A 22,013-nucleotide genomic window follows, 5' to 3' on the forward strand; every position below is an offset into this window, starting at 1 on the left:
CTGCACCCAGAAAGTGAGGCCTATAACAGACAGAAATCAGGGGGATGGCAATAAATGATCACACTGTGGTGAAAAACACGGGTTGTCAAGTCAGGCATTGCTTGGGCAAATTTCACTCTGCCACTTATCAGCTATCAGACCTTGAATAAGAAAGCTACTTTGTCTCTTGTGCCTCAGTTTCTTTACTGCAAAATAGGGTGTTCTGCTTGCCTAAAATGGGGATTATATAATGCTCCCTTGCAAAGTTTTTTTTTTTTTTTTGCAACAGAATTTTTCCTAAGGTTGTATTTCATGCTGGTGTGCCCATAAACCAAACAAATGATTTTATACATATCAATACTTCCTTTGCCAACAAAGGTCCATATAATCAAAGCTACGGTTTTTCCAGTAGTCATGTATGGATGTGAGAGTTGGACCATAAAGAGGGCTGAACGTCAAAGAATTGATGCTTTTGAACTGTGGTGCTGAAGAAGACTCCGGAGAGTCCCCTGGACCGCAGGGAGACCAAAACTGCCAATCCTAAAGGAAATCAATCCTGAATAGTTACTGGAAGGACCGATGATGAAGCCGAAGCTCCAACACCCTGGCCACCCGATGCGAAGAACTGTCTCATTAGAAAAAACCCTAATGCTGGGAAAGATTGACGGCAGGAGAACAAGAGGATGACAGAGGATGAGATGGTTAGGCAGGACCACCGACTCGATGGACATGAGTTCAAGCAAGCTCCAGGAGCTGATGATGGACAGGGAAACCCGGCATGATGAAGTCCATGGGGTCACAAAGAGTCAGACACGACTGAGAAACCCAACAACAACCCTTGCAAAGTTATTTAAAGGATTAAAGGAGTGTGATACAATCAAAGGGCGTGATACTGCAGAGTGCACCTTAGCTATGATTAGCTATTGTTACGGCTATCATAGAAAGGTTACATGTCATATCATAGAACGGTTTCTAGATTCCTAGTTTTGTTCTCTTGCAATTAAAATCAAATTCCTCATGGGATTCCAACTCGTAGGAAGGTACAGAAAGTGCTTCCACAATGCCTCCTCTTCTACAAACTAGAAAAAGAGGAATGCTAACAGCAGAGTATTGTCCTGAGAGAAGAGGCCTTGAATGAAATGCCAAAGAATTTCCTGGACCCCCATTCGACTGAGGTTGTATTTTTAGAGCAAAAGCCACTCTGAGTTTAGAAACGCTCTTCAGAGACTTCAAAGTGTATTACTCTCAACCACATCAACAAACATTTGGCCAACAGTAGTACACATATTTGGGAGGCATCTTGTTTACTGGGACCACACACTGGACTCACTTCATGTGTACATGGATTGCCTTGTAATCCCCTAGGTATCTACAACCTGGTTTCAAAAGCAACAGTCAAGCTCAACTGTCTCAAACTGCAAAAGAATCATTTAAGAGTTTATTTTTAAATCTTAGGCTTCAGACTCAGAGACTGATTAAGGAGATCAGGGGTAGAGGCTAGGAATGTGAATTCTCCATAAATTCCCCATGTGATTACCTGTGATTACAGTGAATCCAGAGGAGTTACAGAGCTCTGGGAATTAGCATCCCTGACTGGGCCCTCTTCTTTCTCTTCCTCAGAGGATCTCATTCCAATCACCTTCTCTTTGTTTCTCACAGTTCTGGGCTTCTTTGACTGCACTATTGTGCTGATATCACAAAACAACGTGCAGGAAAATCTCTGAGAGTCAAAATAATGACTGGCTTGATCAAGCAGTAATATTCAAGTATACTTCAATTTTTTCCAAAAGCAACAACATATCTTTGCTTTTTAAGGACATATTTTTTGATAATAAGAGTACCCTAACATCCATTTAAACTAATTCAGAGGCAACCTGTGCTCACAAAGGAAGGATACAGTGTCCTGCTTGAAAAGTAGGAGTCCTGAGCAAAGTCCTGCTTTGGCTCCATGACGTAAACTCCCAACAGTATTTTATCCCTTAAGAGAGGAAAAATTTTAAGTCAATAGGGAAGCCAAAATAGAAAATACTGGTAAAATTAGCAAATATCATAAAAAGGAACCACAAAGCCAGAATAAAGAGTCCATCTTCACCACCAACTACTTCCTGCCCAAAATATCCTCCCACTCTGCCCCCCACCCCCAAAGCCTCTCAGGTTTCCACACAGGGGAAGGAACTGGGGGTAGGGTGCTAGGGTAAGTCCTTTTTTCCCATCCTTCATTATCTTCAATGCCGAGTGTGCCTCGTGAGCTTTTTGGGAACTTAAATGCTTAGTTTACAAGGTCAAATGACAATGGAACATTTTCCAAAAATTAAATCACCAATTACAGAAGGAAACGTGCTGTTTTCATATTGTTTTCTTCTACTAAATTTCTCTCAATCTCTCTCTTATTTCTCTCTCTTTTCATTCTCTTGCTCTTTCTCTCCCTCCCTTCTTTTCTCCCTCTCCCTCCCTCTCCCTCCCTCTCTCTCCTCCTCCTCCCCTCTCCACTTCACCACACACAGAAACCCCTTTTCAAAGGGGCTTTTTTCCAACTCAGTGAAGTAAAGTCTTTGCCCCTTTGTGGGGAAGGCTCATTAACATTCCCACAGCAGCATCTCTTCAAGGATTTTACTTTTGTAACTCTGTGGGGAGGTCAAGAGGCCACAGTGGAGAGGTAAAAGGAAAAAATGGTAAATGGGGGAGGGCGGAAGAAAGGAGAGGAGGGGAAAGAGCCCTTCCTTTTACAATAAGGACAGCAAGAAAGAGGGTGGACCAAAGTAGGGAAAGACCAGGCAGACAAGACTCAGGAAAGAGATGAATACTGGGCCCCCAGATGTGCCCTTGGAGATCTCCAGACTCCTAAGGAAAGCAGAATGCTATGTTCCTTCTCTCATTTCTTTTCCTCGAAGAGGAAGTACCTGATGGAAACAGTGGAATTATAGCGTGACAAAACCCAGTCTATTCCACTGAGAAATTAGGACTTTCCTGGCCTCTGTGTTCCCATTTGCTCCACAATAACCTAGTGATGAGTGCACCTGTCTACCACAAGGAGGTTAACAGGATGAATAAGACAATGTTAGCAAGAGTTCTGAGGATTGCCCATGAGGGAGCCACTCAAGGTCCTGACCCCAAAAATCTGGGAAAATAATGGAGACTCCATGAACTCCAAAGCAAAGATCAGAGTACTCCCCAAATCTCTTTAGATGGGGGTAACTGCCTCTTTTATCACCAGCAACCCCCCTACCATCTGTCTTTCTCTCTCCCTTTCTTATTACTGCCAAACTAAGTTGCACTTGTGTAAGGGAAGAAATGAAGGAAACTCCAAGTGTGCACCCAACACTTTGTGAACTTTGCTTTTCTCTGAAGACACAGCCATCAGATTTACATCACTCAGCTCCAAAGGGCAAAATAATTCCCACTTTCCTAACAGATGGTGTTTCTGATGCTTTCTTATCTTAGCCAGTAGAGTAAAAGATAAATAAGTTTAAAAGAGAGGACCTAGGCATTATAGCTAGAAGATAGGGCATATCTGGATAGTCTATGCAAAGTGGTAACATTAGCACCGAAAATTCACGGAGGAGCAGCAACGTCAGAAGTTAAAGAACAATAAAGCAATCACCCTTAAATGTGCAATCTGAACAGGAGAGACTCGGTTGGCTCATTGGCAACGATGGTTTTTTGTTATCGTTGTTTGGCCATATCACATCTTAGTTTCTTGACCAGGGATCAAACCCACATCCCCTGCATTGAATGTGCAGAGTCTTAAACCACTGGACCACTGGGCAAGTACACCAAATGATATGTTCTTAAAGATCAAATTTAATATCCACAAAGAAATTCTTTCCACAGAATCCTTGACAACTGTTTTCAGTCTCTATGAGAACATGTCACAAAGAGCTCACAAATTTACAGGAGAATCCATCACACTTTATAAAGTTCCTTTATACTGAGCTGAAGGTGCCTCCTTGTAACTTCTGTTCTGGTAGTGCCTGAATGCTCAGTCATTTCAGTCATGCCAGACTCTTTGCGACCCCATGGACTGTAGCCCACCAGGCTCCTCTGTCCACGGAATTATCCTGGTAAGAATATTGGAGCATGTTGCCATTTCCTCTTCCAGGGGATCTTCCTGACACAGAGATCCTACCTGTGTCTCCTGCATTGGCAGGCGGGTTCTTTACCACTTGAGCCACCGGGGAAGCCAACGTCTCCTCTGGAGTACCACAGAACTCTTCTGTGTGATATTCTCAAAGGTGGCATCCCTTCAACTCTGGGAGCTGGAAAGAAGTAGGAGACACAGAAGAGCCCCTGACCCTGTAGGTATTTTAAATGAGAGTCCTTAAGATCAATCATTTTCATTTTACATGCTAGGAGTTTGGTGGCATATTGAGAGAGGAAAAAAAAAAAAAAAATGCTAGACTACTGTCAGATCCACCTGGCTGCCAGGGTTGTTTCTGTTACATCACAGCTGTGCAATGTTGGACAAGTTACTTAACCTCCCTGAGCCTTTTGGTTCAGCTGTAAAGAGGATCATCTATAAATAGGAGTAGTAAAACTGGCTGTGCTAACCTCAAAGATGTATTTCTCAAAATATGCCCCATACACGAAAATATCTTATAAATTTTAAAGAGATCTACATATACATAATGATCATTTTTTTTTTGGTCAGCCTTTCTCATTTTTGACTGGCAAGTAACTAAGTTCTTGGCCTTATAATCAGGATATACCATAAAGTTCTCATTTCAGCTTATACCCCAGAAGCAGTCACATCTTCCAACAAGGTGGCACAGAATCATGAAATAACCAGAAAGCACTGTGAAGAGCTTAGAGGAAGAGTTAGAGAAACAACCGAGGGACATTTTCTGAACAGACAGCAGAGCGAGAGGCCAGGAACCCGGGCAGGGAGGAGAGGGTTAAATCCTTTCCTCTGCAGTACAAAAGAAAAGAGTGTGCGGAAAGATTAGGATTTTTGCTTTTACAATGGGAGCTGCAGAAGCGTAGGGAAGAAGCTGAAGAAAAAAAAAGGGGGCGTCTCCCCTTTAAAGACTTGCAGAGATTGAGAGAGAGTCAGAGACTGAGAATCAGAGCGCGCGCGTGTCTGTCTGTCCGTCCCTGGGAAGCGAGACCATCTCTGCTTCACAGTGATTGGCATTGGGGGAGAGGCATCAGTTGGCTTCAGACCCAGGGGGGAGACCAGACCAGGTCACCCCGATTCAGACTAAGTGAGCGTTGTCCCTCCCTGTCCCACCTCTCTCTACCCGGGAATGTCTCGGCGAAAGCAGCGGAAACCCCAACAGTTAATCTCGGACTGCGAAGGTCCCAGCGCGTCTGAGAACGGTGGGTGCCGGGGAGGGGTGGGGGTGGGGGCCGAGTCCAAGCCTGTGTGGGTCAGGCCAGGGCAAGGGGAGGGCACCCGGGCCATGGGCGAAACCAGGGGGAAGACTTGGTCACTAGGGGGTTGAAAGAGTTGAGTTGCAGGCAGTAAGGAGATGATGACCTGCACTGGAGAGAAGCCCCGCTTGGCTTTTCTCAGGGTTGATTCTGTTTGTTTTCCGTGTTGCTTTTCTTTGGATGAAATGGAGTTTTCAAACTGGCTCTGTCTCCCCACCCAAGAGTTTTCTCCTCAGGTCCCCCTTTGCTCACTGGTCTTTGTGCCCGTTGCTAAGTAACCTTCTCAGACCTGAAGACCCGTCTCTTAGGGGTGGGATTTTCCCCCCTTTTCTTTCTGGAGAGTTGGGTTGCAAGAGAATGAATTGGATGAACGTGAAGTTTCCCCTGAGGGAGAGGAGAAAAAAGTTTCTTATTGTTGGGCTGAGCAGAGAAGAGATCAGAGCTCCCAGAGGGAGAGAGCTAATGTCGGTCAGATGCAGCCTGGTTTGGAGTGTCTATCTGTGTCACCTGGGGTAGAGGTTGGAGGAAAGGTCTGGATGAGGGGCTTAGGTGGGTGCTTCAAGGAAAGCCAAGCTAAAAAAAACCTGTATGTGTTAACATACATTCATGTTAATACATGCATATAATTTTATGAGGATATTATCATTTATGTAACAGATTTTCTTTATGAGGGGGGAACTTTTCATGTATTCTTATAACATTCCAGTAAGTAAGAGGCAGCCAAGAGAGCAACTAAGATACTGAGCAGTGACATTGCTCAGTCTCAAAAACAGGCATAATCAGGAAAGAAACCTTGATTTCATGATAATCAGAACTAGCAGTACACACTCCACCTAAATTAGGGTTTTCCAAGCTTGCTTGGTTGTGGGTAGATGTGGGCTAGCATCTGGGAATCTGTATCTTTGCAAATATCCAGTTACTTAGGATTGAGCAAGTTTTGGATAATCTGGTATGGCTATGTATTTCACACTGGCTCAGGGATAAACTATTTATTTAGCAAACAGCTGATTCACCCAACAATGTAGTATAGGATTAAACACAAGGATTCTGAAGGCAGAATTTCAGGATTCAAATCCTGGCTCTACCTCTTGGTTAGCTGTGCAGCCTTTGTTGATTTACTTTGCTTTTCTATGTCTCAGTTTCCTCATCTGTAAAATGGAGATGAATATACTGACTACTATCTCATTGGGTTATTGAGTTAATACATGTTTTAGTACACTTATAAAAATAACCAGCATAAATAAGTGCTTAATACATGTGGTACAGTCCCTAGCATAAATAAGTACTTAATATGTGAGTATTATTATTATATGTGAATACAGTGGCACTTCCTGCAAATACTGAAATAAGACCAAAGCTCTGGGAACTCTGGGTGAACTTCAGCATTTCTTTATGAGATATGTGTCATGGAAACCTCTAGGATAATGTATTTGTAGTGGCTAAAACTAAAACATGGATTAAACTTACCTTCTCACCTGCTTAAAAAAAAAAAAGACTTGAGATCAAGTCAGTGTGCCACATGCTACAGACATACTGGCTTTTGTGTAGAACACATCCCCTTCAAGTCAGTGCTCTACTGGGATCCCACTGTGCCAGTATTAAGAGGTTCAAGCTGGTGGCATCCTTCCCTCCTGGGACACATTAGCCCCCCCTTAATGCGGCTGCAGGCCGAATGTTTCCTCCCGCTGCTCTACAGGAGACTTCCCCCCAGAGCCTCGGAGTTGCCTTACAGTCCTGCTCCCCTGCTGGTTGGATTGCGGAACAATACTGAATCCCCCCAGAGGCGTCCTCCTCTTCTCCTCTCTCCCCTCTCTCCCCACTTCCTCAGCTCACCCATTCCCTACACCACTGCTGAGGAAGAGTCTGGGAGGAAGCTACAAATTCTTTCACTCCTGCCCTGAGAGGATTCTCCAGCCCCCTTGAGCTGTAGCTCCCACTTGTGGCTGTGAACACCTGGGGGTGCGGAATGCTGCTGCAAAGCCGTCCCCATGGAAACAGTACAGGCTTGAACTCAATGGCAGCAAAGAATTTCAGTTGAAATTTTCCCTTTGAGCCATAAAAGTTAAAAACATAAATGTCAGGAGCAAGAAAGCAGTAGTTAACCTTAAGAAAGCCTATGGGTTTTCTGTTCAGAATTCTCCTGAGAGTGAAAGATCCTTGCGCTACTAGCATGACCTGGGGTGTAATGGGGTCTCATATGTAAGATGAGGTGGCTAATATTTGATCAAATCTAAAATTCCTTCATGCTTTCATAAGATATACAGATAGGGTTTCTATTCACTCCCATGCTCTTCAGGCTCCTGAGTTTTCCTTCTACCCCAGGGACATTTTTTTGTTCTGCACGCCCCCAGATTAGGTAGGGAGGGCTGTTATTTGGGGGCTCTTATGTGTGCCCTTTTACAGGTGTACCTGTGGAGCTATGGGCATCATCATGACCATCAGCAGACATTTATTTAGTAGGCTAGGGTGCCACTAAGGCTTTCAGGAGTCTTTGCCTTCCTTTAAGCAATGTTTACCATATGTGACAAGCAAATGCTGAGCCTTTGTTGCACATTTTAAAAGCCTCATCTCTGCAGTGACCTAAGATATCACCAAGACACAGTCTGAAAAACCTGTTTTCCAGCCCTCTTTTTGTTCAGTTTCCCTGACCAGAACACCAAAAACCTAACAGAATAGTAATTGCACATAAGTGATGAGAAGGAAATAGTCTATTTACTTAAAAACTCTGGAGAGAAAAAAAAATTCCTCTCTTCCCTACAGAGTTAGAAGTCGGGAATAGAGAACATAAGGGATGTGAATAGGGAAAATGTAAACTAGTGCATCTGGGAAATAAAGGAAACCATCGGAAACCCAGATATTTAGTGAGAAGGAGAAACCAGGACAACAGCCAAACAGATCTAGGGGGAGAAATGGCAGTTGGCAGATATCAAGAGCAGCAAAAGGGGAAAGAAGGCAAAAATAGAGTTGTGAGGGTCCTGTTCTCTTTACAGCACCCTCTCTTGGAGTATTGATGCCTGAGCCTTTAAGCCCTAGGCACTCCTGGGTCAAAAAGAAAACATTTCTGAGTAGATGGAAAGTACTCAGGCAGGGTACAATAGAGCACCGGATAAGGAAACACAAAACCTGGTTTTCAGTCCAGCTTGGACTTGGAAGTTTTGTGACCTTGGACAAATCCAGCCTTCTCCCAGGCTTCAGCTTTTAGTCTTTACAGAATAATACTCATTGCTAATATTTGCAGAGCATTTACTATTTGTCAGGTACTATGCTATGCCCTTTATATATTTTTTTGTTTATTTCTCTATAATTACCTCCATTAAAGTGACTGTAATTTATGGTGATACAAAACAAAATTTTTCATTTTTAAGCATACAATTCAGTGGCATTAAGTATATTCACAATTCTGTGCAACCATCACTACCATCCATCTCAGAGCTCTTTCATCTTGCAAAACTGAAACTGTATACCCATTAAATAATAACTCCCCATTTGCTTCACCCAACCCCACCAGCCCCAGGAAATCACCATTCGACTTTCCATCTCTGTGAATTTACCAATTCTAGGGATCTCACATAATGAAACCATACAATATGTGTCCATTTGAGTGGCTTATTTCCGTCTGGCTTATTTCACTCAGCACAATGTTTTCAAGTCTCATCTATGTTGTAGCACTGTATAAGAATTTCATACCTTTTTATTGCTATACCCCCATTTTAAAAAGAAATCCAAGCCTTAGGGAAATTAAGAAACTTTTCCCAAGGTCACAAAGATTAGAAAGTGCTGGCACTTTAACTGAGGTCTGATTCAGAGTGACTGAGTCACTGTGCTCAGTGAGAGGTCAGATCTCTAAAGTCACTTCCAGCTTCAAAACAGTATGAATTCCATGTTAAGTGCCGAGTCCTTTGATATCAGAAAAATGCCTGTTTTAAAAAAAACCCTTTTTTTGTGTGTTTGATCTAAGATATTCTTATTCTGGAAACATATATTTTTCTCACTTAGCACCAGATGTACCTGTGCCTGTTTGTCCACTGCGTTGCACAGGTCAAGGGTACACTTACTAGGTGTGAGCGACAGAGGGGTATGTGGATGCATTTAGGAGAGAGGAGTGAGGAAGAGAAGATCATTTATTCTCCCTTAGAAGTCCTCTATAGCAGCAGTTACAGAATCAACTCATAGTTGGGGACACTATCAATTGGTGTTGGTCCAACATTAACAGTAAGTTTAGGCAGAGCAACCAGTCCCTTCTGAAGGAGATCAGCCCTGGGATTTCTTTGGAAGGAATGATGCTAAAGCTGAAACTCCAGTACTTTGGCCACATCATGTGAAGAGCTGACTCATTGGAAAAGACTCTGATGCTGGGAGGGATTGGGGGCAGGAGAAGAAGGGGACGACAGAGGATGAGATGGCTGGATGGCAACACGTGAGTCTGAATGAACTCTGGGAGTTGGTGATGGACAGGGAGGCCTGGCATGCCACGATTCATGGGGTCACAAAGAGGTCGGACACGACTGAGCGACTGAACTGAACTGACATAGTATGCTCATTTCTTTAATGGTTGGATGGTGCCTGAACTCTGTGTAGAACAAAGTCTTTCATTTTACAATTAGAAGTATGGCTCAAGATGCACATACAGTCACTTAAACTCATAGTCGAGTGTATATCATGTCAATTTCTGTTCATGGAAGCAGGGTACAAGAGAGTCAAAATGTACCTGTGGTCAGAGTAGAGAGAGAACCCGACAGGCAGATTTTATTTTGCGTGGAGCAACTCATTTTACTTACGTCCTAATTTTGGTAAAGTTGAACACAGGTAAGATTTGTGACCTTCCCCGGTGGCTCAGCAGTAAAGAGTTCACCAGCAATACAGGAGAAACGGATTTGATCCCTGGGTCGGGAAGATCCCCTGAAGAAGGACACGGCAACCCACTCCAGTATTCTTGCCTGTGAAATCTCATGAACAGAGGAGCCTGGCAGGCTACAGTCTGTGGGGTCACAAAAGAGTCAGACATTACAGCACTTTCTACTTTTCCACTTTGAAGATTTGTGAGAAGCAGGGTGGAAGGTTTGCTGGGAAAGGCACTCCTGATATACACTATGGATCTCCTCTTTGACTGTACATTGGAATCACTTAAGGAGCATGACAAACATTGATGCCTAGACCCACCCTGGCCAGGCTTCCCAGGTGCCTCTAGTGATAAAGATCCCACCAGCCAATGTAGGAGACCTAAGAGATGCAGGTTCAATCCCTGGGTCCGGAAGATTCCCTGGAGGAGGAAATGGCTACCTGTATTCTTGCTTGGAGAATCACATGGACAGAGGAGCCTGGCAGGCTACAGTTCATATCTTCACAAAGCGTCAGACTTAGCATGCATGCACACACAGCCTGGCCACTGGGATTTTTAAAAGCTCTTCCAGTAATTCTAGTGGGCAGCAAAGTTTGAGAACCTCTGTTCAAGTCACTGCTACCTACTGATTTTTCTGTTTTCTGAGCCATCCTTTCCCAAGTTTGATGAGCCACCAGATTTAGAGAGTCACCTGATTTCATTTTTCCTTGTTATTTCAGCTCTTTATAAATTTAAACCAGCATATCCAGGTCTCAGTCCTGTGTCCATCCCAGACTTTGCATGTGACCCAGGATAGCTTACTTCACCTTATCTGCTATCTAGGGACACCATTACCAGGTTTGTTTAGTCCTGTGTTTATGATTTCATTCGTGTCTGCCTAAGAATCCCACCCCCCTTTTCAGGGTAGGCAGTGAGTGCAAAGTGCTGAGAAATAGAGGGCTCCTCTTACAGGTGGCTGTTGATCCATCACCTTTCAACAGGGACTGAATTTACCTTTAAGAAGAGTGCAGATCAAATTACGCATCAGAAAGCAAGTTTCATTAAAGAGCAAGAAAGGGGACAGTGTTTCCCAGGAGACGATGAAAAGAAAAGGATTTCTTTTCTTGTTGGAAGACTTGACAAAACAGCAACTTGATATCAAACGTTCAATGCTAATTAACAAATGCTCAGTAGAAAGCGTCCATCTGATTCCTTCTCTCTCACTGAGGCCACAGAGCAAATGGCAGGTAGGAACCACACAAGGCCCTTTCTCTAGCTTAGGGAAGCTACACAATGTTGATGTGCTTGGGAAAGTATTGGACAGGAGTCAAAACTCTGAATGCTTGCTGCACTGAATTGCTGTGTGAACTTGGAAAAGTCACTTAACCTCTCCAAGCTTCAACTTCCTTATCTGTAAAAATAAACAACATTGCAGTTAACCTGTGACTTACCATAATTGACACAGAATTCCCTCTCCCTCTCTGGTCAGGTCTGGAAGCCTGGAGCTCCTCTGTTTCAGAGCCATTGTCCACAGTGTCAAGACACTTGTGTTTATCTGAAGTTTCAAAACAATTCAGTACAAAGTTTTCAATGAAAGTGGACATTATTAATATTATATTATACTAATATTAATATTCAACTGTGTCTATATTATATACAACTCAGTGTGTGTGTTCAGTCATGTCTGACTCTTTGCAACCCCATGGACTGTAGCCTGCCAGGCTCCTCTGTCCATAGAATTTTCCAGGCAAGAATAATGGAGTGGATTGCCTTTTCCTACTCCAGGGAATTGTCCCAACCCAAGAATCAAACCCGTGTATCTTGCCTCTCCTGCATTGGCAGATGGATTCTTTACCACTAGCGCCACCTGAAAAGCCTAATATTAATATTACATTACACTAACATTAATATTTGGAGAAGGAAATGGCTATTACAGCTCCCACCCCAAAAGACTTCCTACTCTTAATATAAGCCAATGATATTAGCCTCAGAAATGAATAAGATTGCTAATTCCCTGGCAGTCCAGTGGTTAGGATGCCACACTTATGCTACCAAGGACCTGGGTTCAGGGAACTAAGATCCTGAGTAAGCCGTACAGCTTGGCCAAAAATAAATAAATAAAAAGAAATTAATAGGCAACATGAAAACAGACCTAATTTGAATATATATGTATTTTAGCTTATTTGGGGTTTTTTGCCACTGAACTGTAAGTTCTTTAATTCATAATATTTAGGACTCCTCCCAAAATTTGAAGTCCTATATATACATATTATTTTATCCCCACTATATTTCTCTGATGAAGCCAACATAGCTACAATATTACCACTTTACAAAAAAGGAAATGGCAGTGTAGTCATGGTGTGACTGCCCACCAGGCCTCAAGTTACCAGCCAGGCAAGAACGGAACTGGGATTAGAACAAGGTGGATTTACTGATGCCCAGGCAAACCACAGAACTAAGGACTTGTTGTCACCTCCTGTAAGAAAGATAAGCTCTTTTAACGAAGTGGGAAAGCCATTAAGGCTCATTTCAAGATAGGAAGGGAATGCAGAGTACCTGGTCCAGGAGGCATTTTACCCCCTTAATTCTCTCTCCGAACAGGAGGCCACCTCTGTGCAGTGAGCAGGTGTTAAGTCATTTCTAGGCATTCAACCCAGCCTGGGGCTAAAAGGGGCTTTAGGCCCCGAGAGGCTGCCTGGTAGCTCCCTCCTACTGCATTTTCCCCATTGTTTGGGGAGGAATTCCCGTCCCCCCAGGGTTAAAGCTGGGTGGGCCTCTGCAGGCTAGCATCTCCCCAAACCGCACGTCCTTAATAGTGTCTGCGTTGCTAGAGAAGGACAACGGAGGAAGAAGGGTAGAGAAGAGGAAACTAAATAGGAGATGGCTCCTTAAATAAGCATGAACTCTATAAATGAGGTGTGGGCCGGGTGATCCGTGGAATAACTTGCATTCAGCTATTATTCTGGGGGAGGAGGGGCGGGGAGTAAAGGGGCTTAGTGTTCCGCAGAGAAGGGTCCTGAATCGACTTCCTTGGAAATTCTACCTCGCAGCCTCCCACCCTGAGAAGCTTCTATTGTAGAGGGGGTGTGGGGGTAGGGTGGGAATGGAGGTGAAGAAAACAGGACAAAACTTGGGGCATTTGAAGGGGCGGTGTGAATGTGTGTAGATAAGGGGTGGATTTTCTGGGACCCCCCTCCCACTCTGGCCGTCAGACCACCCTCTCTGGAGTCCACGTTTTCCAGGCTCAGCGGATCCTTTATCCGAAGGAAAATAAGAGAAGCCTATCGCTCTGCTCTATTGAGCAAGGCTGTTTCCTACTGTGCCCCCTTGAGCTTGCTGGGGAGGTGGGCGGGCCGGTCTGGGCAAAGACATCTGGAGATGGGGGGAGCTAGCAGAGGGCAAGGATAGGTGGACCCCCACCAGGCCCCACAGCACCTGTCACTGAGCCTACCGGAAACCCTCCTGTGCTCTGGGCTCCCGCCCCCGTACACCCATCCCCCGCCCCCCCTCTCCTTCCCCAGCTCCCGCCTCCTTCCCCAGCAGCTCCTCCCCACAGACTCCCCTTCCCAGCAGCTCCTCCCCCATCTCCCCTCTCCCAGCTTTCTGGCTCCAGCTCCTCCCCTCCTCCGCGTCTCCTTGCTCCCCTCCCCCTCCTCCGCTGCGCCCTGCCCCCGCCGCCGATCTCCATCTCTGCAGTCTGGGCCGCTGGGTGCAGAGGCTGCTGCAGCCCGGGCGGCCAGTGCCGCCTCCCCCAATCCGGATACCCATTGTCTCCCACTCCACCCGGCCCTGCACCTCCCGCACAACCATGGCGCACGAAGCCGGGAGGAGCTCTCGTCTCGGGGGGCCCTGCGGGGAGCCGGCGGAGCTTGGAGGTGCGGTAGGGCCCGGCAGGGGTAGGGGTGGAGGGGGCGCGCGGGGCGAGGGGGGAAGGACTTTCGGTGGACGAGATAAAACGCACGATTCTCTGCCCAGGACCCGGTCCTCCCAGCTAGTCCTTCCGCCCGCCGGTGACCCGGGGTGCGAGGGGATGGAAGGGGGACAGTAGCTTGTGCATGCCCACTCCTCCCTGGCCCCCAGTGCTGGCGTGTCGTGTCCAGGCGGGTCAGCCCTGAGCCCTAGCCTTCTGCACGGCCTGATGGTGAGCTCATCTCCCCACCCCCACTAGCGGTTACTGGGCTCGTTGTTAATTACAGCCTGTGTACACCCATCCCAACCGCACCACCCACGCTCTCTCCTTGTGTTCTCCCCCAGGTGATGTGAGCGAGGACGACCACCCCCAAGTCTGTGCCAAGTGCTGCGCACAATTCAGTGACCCAACTGAATTCCTCGCCCACCAGAATGCATGTTCTACTGATCCCCCTGTAATGGTGATAATTGGGGGCCAGGAGAACCCCAACAACTCTTCGACCTCTTGCGAACCCCGGCCTGAGGGCCACAGTAGTCCGCAGGCCATGGAGGCTGAGCAAAGCAACCCCTCGGACTGCGCGTCCTCTGTACCCACAGATCCTACCTGGGGCCCAGAGCGGAGGGGAGAGGAGTCATCCGGGCACTTCCTCATTGCTGCCACAGGTACAGCAGCTGGGGGAGGTGGGGGCCTGATCTTGGCCAGCCCCAAGCTGGGAGCAACTCCATTACCGCCGGAGTCCACCCCTGCACCCCCTCCTCCTCCGCCTCCTCCTCCCCACCCAGGGGTAGGCAGTGGCCACTTGAACATCCCTCTGATCTTGGAAGAACTCCGGGTGCTGCAGCAGCGCCAGATTCATCAGATGCAGATGACTGAGCAAATCTGCCGGCAGGTGCTGCTGCTAGGCTCCTTAGGCCAGACAGTGGGCACCCCTTCCAGTCCCTCGGAGCTACCTGGGACAGGGACTGCCTCCTCCACCAAGCCCCTGCTTCCTCTCTTCAGCCCCATTAAACCTGTCCAAACTGGCAAAACACTGGCACCTTCCTCCACCTCCTCAGGGGCAGAAGCACCCAAGCAGGCTTTCTTCCACCTTTACCACCCCTTGGGGTCACAGCACCCTTTTTCTGCTGGTGTGGTCGGGCGAAGCCACAAACCCACCCCTGCACCCTCCCCGGCCCTGTCAGGCAGCACGGATCAGCTGATCGCCTCGCCTCACCTGGCATTCCCAGGCACCACAGGACTCCTGGCAGCGCAGTGTCTTGGGGCAGCCCGGGGCCTCGAGGCTGCTGCTTCCCCAGGGCTCCTGAAGCCAAAGAATGGAGGTGGAGAGTTGGGTTATGGGGAAGTGATGGGCCCCTTGGAGAAGCCCGGTGGGAGGCACAAGTGCCGCTTCTGCGCCAAAGTATTTGGTAGTGACAGTGCCCTGCAGATCCACCTGCGTTCCCACACAGGTGAGAGACCCTATAAGTGTAATGTGTGTGGCAACCGCTTTACCACGCGAGGCAACCTCAAAGTGCATTTCCATCGGCATCGGGAGAAGTACCCACATGTGCAGATGAACCCTCACCCGGTGCCAGAGCATCTAGACTACGTTATCACCAGCAGCGGCCTGCCCTATGGTATGTCGGTGCCACCAGAAAAGGCCGAGGAGGAGGCAGCTGTGCCGGGTGGAGGTGTGGAACGCAAGCCTCTGGTGGCCTCCACTGCCGCCCTCAGTGCCACAGAGAGCCTCACACTGCTCTCCACTGGTGCAGGCACCACTACGGCCCCTGCGCTTCCTGCTTTCAATAAGTTTGTGCTCATGAAAGCGGTAGAGCCAAAGAATAAAGCGGATGAAAACACCCCGCCGGGGAGTGAGGGCTCAGCCATTGCCGGAGTGGCAGAAAGTGGCGCAGCAACCCGAATGCAGCTAAGTAAGCTGGTGACATCGCTACCCAGCTGGGCCCTGCTTACCAACCACTTGAAGTCCACTGGTAGCTTCCCTTTCCCTTATGTGCTGGAGCCCTTGGGGGCTTCACCCTCCGAGACCTCCAAGCTTCAGCAGCTGGTAGAAAAGATTGACCGTCAAGGAGCTGTGGCAGTGGCCTCTACTGCCTCGGGTGCCCCCACCACCTCTGCCCCTGCAGCTTCATCATCAGCCTCATCTGGACCCAACCAGTGTGTCATTTGTCTCCGGGTGCTAAGCTGTCCTCGGGCACTGCGCCTGCATTACGGCCAGCATGGAGGTGAGCGGCCCTTCAAATGCAAAGTGTGTGGCAGAGCTTTCTCTACCCGGGGCAATCTGCGTGCACATTTCGTGGGCCATAAGGCTAGTCCAGCTGCCCGGGCCCAGAACTCCTGCCCCATTTGCCAGAAGAAGTTCACCAACGCTGTTACTCTGCAGCAGCATGTTCGGATGCACCTGGGGGGCCAGATCCCCAATGGCGGCACTGTACTCCCTGAAGCGGGGGGAGCTGCCCAGGAGAACGGCTCTGAGCAATCGACAGTCTCCGGAGCCGGGGGCTTCCCCCAGCAGCCATCCCAGCAGCCATCCCCAGAGGAGGAGTTGTCTGAAGAAGAGGAAGAGGATGAAGAAGAGGAAGAAGATGTGACCGATGAAGATTCTCTGGCCGGAAGAGGCTCTGAAAGCGGAGGTGAGAAGGCGATATCCGTGCGAGGTGATTCAGAAGAGGCCTCTGGCACTGAGGAGGAAGTGGGGACTGTGGCGGCAGTGACCACAGCTGGGAAGGAGATGGACACTAATGAGAAGACCATTCAACAGCCGTGTCTGCTGCCACCACCACCACCTGACACCCTGGATCAGACGCAGCCAATGGAGCAGGGAGGCAGTGATGCTGCCGGAGGCACGGAAGAAGGGGGAAAGCCTGAGAGGAGCTCCAGCCCAGGGTCGGCGCCGGCCCTTGAAGGGGAAGGCAGCAGCACCCCGTTGGTGGAGGAGCTGAGCCTGCAGGAAGTGATGAGAAAGGAGCCCGGGGAAAGCAGTGGCCGAAAGGCCTGTGAAGTGTGTGGCCAGACCTTTCCCACCCAGGCAGCTCTGGAGGAGCATCAGAAAACCCACCCCAAGGAGGGGCTGCTCTTCACTTGTGTTTTCTGCAGGCAGGGCTTTCTCGAGCGGGCTACCCTCAAGAAGCACATGCTGCTGGCCCACCACCAGGTACAGCCCTTTGCCCCCCATGGCCCTCAGAATATTGCTGCTCTTTCCTTGGTCCCAGGCTGCTCACCCTCTATCACTTCCCCAGGGCTCTCTCCCTTTCCCCGAAAAGATGACCCCACCATCCCATGAACCAGTTTTTCTGTACCTGCTGCCCCTTGACCCAAGGAGCAGGAAGTGAGAGCTCTGTAGAAGGACCTCCCAGATGTATGAGCCTTTATTTGTCTGTTTCTCTGAGTTTGTAGATGTCCTTAATGACTTTTCTCTAATCCCCGAGCTTTGAAATTGCTGAGCTCATGGCAATTGCCCCCTGAGAAACTTTTCTTCCCTCTTCATTCATTGTACCTGAGGAAAATAGATTCGCTACAGCTTTTACATTCCCAAGAAGAACCCTTTCCAGCTTCCCTGAGAATGACCCTTCTTCCCTCTCCTCTCCCCTTTGGCAGGTGCACCTGAGCACCCACATATGGAATTACAGCCCACCCCGAAGGGGGCAGCACCTGTCCCTGGAGGGCCTAGGGCCACTCCTCTCTGGTGACCAGGTCAACCTGCATGACTTCTTGTCCCAGGGCATTCCTTCCCAGCTGGTGAGGGTGGGCCCGCTGTCTCTTTGGAACCAGGACTCAACCTTCCTGTCAAGTGACCTGCCCACCAAGCCCCAGACTTCCAGTTCCATCTCCATCTCCACTGCCACTTCAGGCCCTGCACCACCAGTGCTGTTTGGCCCAGGAACTGAGGCTGGGAAGTTGCCTCCAGCAGTGGGATCCAGAGAAGCCAAGGAGAAGAGAGCTCCCCTTTTCTTCTTGTGGCCTCTTGCATCCAAGACAGTGCCTGGGAAGCCCATCTTAGACGAGAAGTAGCACATTGTACATTCCTTCTCCTTCCGCGTGCCAACAATGAAAACGGAACGGTATCTGTCTCTTGTGGCCCAGCCCCAGGGGGTAGGGAGAAATGAAAGGCACAGGACACTCTTCCTGCTAGTAAGGCACTCGTGTCTTAGTCACATTAAGGCAAAGGTGTTGGCTGCTTAATATGCCAAGATATTTTGAGCTTCTCATATCCTTCATCTTTGCCTCTCACAGTTAGCAAACAAGTGGATTTCTTGCTGAGAGGTCTCCCATGGGATGGCTATTTGGGGGAAGGAAATGTGAAGTTCATATCTTTAGCAAGCATTGTTCATGAGGGTAGTTGAAGGACTAATGGAGAGTTGAGTGTTGTAAAGCATAAGGCTTGCCACAAACCTATATGATTAATAAAGGGGCGAGATGTAAAGGAGGAGACCTCAAATTCTTGATTGGATGGGTCGATGGGTCTCATGAATGTTCTTTTGGACTCATGGTGACTTTAGTGTGCCACAGTGCACTGTGGATCAGAGGGGTTTCCTAGCACTAGTGTGCTTCTAGTTTTAGATAACTCCCTCCTTTATTCCCTAGCCCCTTGTATTTTCCTTATCTTCCTCTCTCAAGGTCCACTTCCTCCCCATTGTGCCTGCCCATGGACCTGGGTTTGTGTCTTTGCCACTGTCTGGTTCATAGAGTCCCAGACTTTGGGAGAGGAGCCCAGGTGCTGTCCTCCCTGCCTCTGTCTTGTAATGAGATGTAGTATTTACTCTTAACATAGGATCATCTGGAACAGGAGTTCTGAGGAGGAGGGAGTGAAGATTCTGCTATTGACTGATGTGAGTGATGGCTCCTCCAAAGGTGTAGGCTCCAGAGTTTCCTAACATAGTAAAATGTGAAGACCAGACAAGGGAGATACTAGTGTCTTTCCCTTTTCATTAAAGGTGTTTTAACCAAATATTTGTGTGTTTCTCCTTATTTCATGACTAAATAGCCCGCTGGGGTGTGATATGGTTATTCCCTAACATTGAGATTCCCTTACCACCTACATCTGCCAAAGCCGAACATATGGTGGTGAAGTATTTAATTTGCTCAGCCTTGTCCTAAAACAACCTCCACTGAATGTAATTTCCTTGTTGAAATGGTGTTTGTGTTCTCAAAAGGTAGAGGATTTGCTCACAGTTTACAGCCGTTGTCCAGGTTTTCTCTTTGCCTAGATGCTTCCACCACCAGGCTTTTGTATTTTATTTTGTTTTTTGTTTTGTTTGGAGTTTGAACGCTATCAGTCTTTCCTGAAACCTAAGCCAGCCTAGCTGACATCAGTTAATCTGCAGAATGAAGGTGAATTCATCTTTATGATCCTTGGTCTAATGTTATAAACAATTAAAAAAAATAATTCAACCCTAATAATTTCTACCAACAAGGTAATATAAAGGAGAATTTTTAGCAGAGGAAGTACATTGGGGGTGGGTGTGTCTGTGTGTGTGTAGATATTTTTTTTTTTTTTTCTTTTTTGTTTTGTCTCCACAATATGGTAAGGTTCAGACTCTTAGACCCTTGCTTTCCTAAAGAAAACATTCTCTGGAATTTTTTCTAATTTTTGCTTTTGTAAGATATCACTGAAACCATGTGCTAAAGGGATACGACTGGTAAAATGATTTGCCTGAAGACATGTAGCCAATCAGTTGCAGAAGTGGATTAAGAACCCAGGTCAGCAGAAACTCAGTTTCACTGCTGCTACCTTCAGGGGTGGTACTTGCTTCCGGTTCCATCACTGGACTCCTAAAGTGAGGCTGGCTGGAAGACTGAAGGGAAGAGGTGAGTAAACTTGTTCCTGAACGGAGGTTTAATTCCAATGGCCTCCTGGAGCCATACCCATTCCCCTTTAAAGGTACTAGTGAATAGGACATGACAATCTTGTGAAGTAGGCTGGGGAAGAAACAGCTCCTGTCTCTTTAATTCCCTACCAAAGCTTTATAAATCTGTTTTTCCTTTCAGCCTATGGAAGGAGGTGGGTCACCAATCCTTCTATTCCCTTACCTCCCCACCCCCACTGGACATAGATAATGCCATTTAACTAATTAAACTTGACTTGCCCTCTCTTTTGATGCCAGTTCCCATTATGATAACAGCTGTCAGTGAGGCTCCTACTAATGGATACTTCCTTGGTCAGGTCAGCCCTGAGCCTGACTCCCCACCCTCCTTCATAGCTCTACTTTATTTTTCCTTCTATCTACTTTTCATTCTTTTCCTCCCCTGCTTTTTCTTCTTTCATTGACCTCTGACAGCTTTTATTTCTTTTCTATCTTATTCTCTTAGAGCCTCTTCAAAGCCCACTCCAATCCCCATCCTCAACCCCATCCTTTCTTACTCTCAATAACTTCTCATTTGATCATTTCTTTGGAAAGTGAATTAACTCTAACCTGCTGCAGTAAATATGTAAATAAATGCAGCCTGCAAAACACTTTACCTGAAATAGGCATTGTGGATTCCATTCGAACTAGATGGATAAACAGATGACTTAATCATAAGAAGCAAGAGACAGTTTCTTAGCTCATTCATTCAGTTCAGTTTTGAGGATTGGGTAGGTACAAAGGTAAAGAAGACATACTTACGCCCCAAAGGGAGCTCAGTAAAAGAAGAGGGAAAATGTAAACATTTTTATATGGTGGTAGCAAATACTGTGCTAAGACACAGTGGCCTGTGGGATTCCAGAAAGGGAAATGACTAACTGATGATACAAAGATAGAGAAAGGCGAGGGGACATACAGTTCTCTTACATTCAGCTTTCATAATAACCATGCTGAAATAAATTAACAGAATCCATATGACGACCTAAGGACAAATGGAGTTACAATGTAAAAACCTATATAAGGTACATCAAGTCCCCTTTGGCAGAAACAGATATGCGCTACTTCCAAGATGTCCCTTCAAGAAAGAACTGGCTACCTAGCTTCAAGAAACCTGGTTAGAGAATTCCATGGCAGTCCACTGGTGAGGACTCCGCTCTCACTGCCAAAGGCCAGGTTTGATATCTGGTTGAAGGAACTAAAATCCCACAAGCTTCACAGAGTGACCAAAAAAAGGAGCCTGGACAGCCTCCAGTTGTCCTCTCCAGCCCCTGGTCAAAGATTAAGCAAGGTGGTGGGTGGTATAGGGCTTAGCCATTGCCAGGGAACATGGGACTAATGAACAGTTCTTACCATGGAATCCCCAGTGGTCTGGCAGTGACCATCACAGCTGCAGCATTGATAGCTTTGGACAGCTCTCCCAACCCAATCCCACTTTCTTCACCCCTCCTCCTCACTTTTTTTCTTTAACAAGTGTTACTTCCCAATAAAACTTCCGCACTCCTTTGTCTCAGCATCAGCTTCTCCCAGTTTTCAACCTGTGTCACCCCTCAAAAAGATCTCAATTCTATTGGCACATTTTCGTCTCTCACAATTTCTGCTCCTAGGATTCTGGTTTACTGTCCCTGGAACTTCTTAGTAAACATCTATCCCAGAAGAGATCTCACTCACATGACTTTCCCTCAGACCCAGCTTTGACTTCCCTTTACATTTCCTTGTTTTTCTTAATGTTTAACAACAGATTTACTAGCCCCAATGGACATTATGCTTTTGATTATATAATTTTAAAATCTGAGTAAAGACAAAACTGAAGAAAGAAAACATGTGGCCAAAGAACCAGTTAGGAAGTGTACTATTTGGTCAATACGGTGGATGATTCAGTAACCCGTTGCTATGTAACAAACCATCCAAAACTTAGGGTCTTACAAATAATTATGTATTAGCTTGTGAGTCCATGGGTCTGAACAGCCTTCAGCTAGGATGGCTTGTTTGTGTTCCAGGTGGTGAGGGCTGAGCTCACTCAGAAGCTTCAATTTGGGCTGGAGGATCCAAGATGGCCTCACTCACTTCTGGCCCCTCAGCTGAATGACTGGAATGC

General features: G+C 47.0%; 1 protein-coding gene across 2 annotated transcripts; it reads left to right on the top strand.

Annotated features, from left to right (window-relative positions):
* The first annotated feature begins 5,158 nt into the window (after positions 1-5,158).
* Positions 5,159-19,017, top strand: SALL2 (spalt like transcription factor 2). 2 transcript variants are annotated; one of them, XM_055536296.1, is made up of 4 exons: positions 5,159-5,295; positions 14,423-17,229; positions 17,673-18,136; positions 18,847-19,017. In XM_055536296.1, the coding sequence occupies exons 1-3, from the start codon at positions 5,223-5,225 to the stop codon at positions 18,084-18,086; spliced, it is 3,294 nt and encodes a 1,097-aa protein (XP_055392271.1). In that variant the 5' UTR covers positions 5,159-5,222; the 3' UTR covers positions 18,087-18,136; positions 18,847-19,017. The 2 variants fall into 2 exon arrangements, with proteins under 2 accessions (XP_055392271.1, XP_055392272.1); XM_055536297.1 differs by lacking the exon at positions 5,159-5,295 and adding an exon at positions 13,948-14,043.
* Positions 19,018-22,013: the final 2,996 nt, after the last annotated feature.

This window comes from Bubalus kerabau, chromosome 10 (genome assembly GCF_029407905.1).
Source record: "Bubalus kerabau isolate K-KA32 ecotype Philippines breed swamp buffalo chromosome 10, PCC_UOA_SB_1v2, whole genome shotgun sequence".
Taxonomy (NCBI): domain Eukaryota; kingdom Metazoa; phylum Chordata; class Mammalia; order Artiodactyla; family Bovidae; genus Bubalus; species Bubalus kerabau.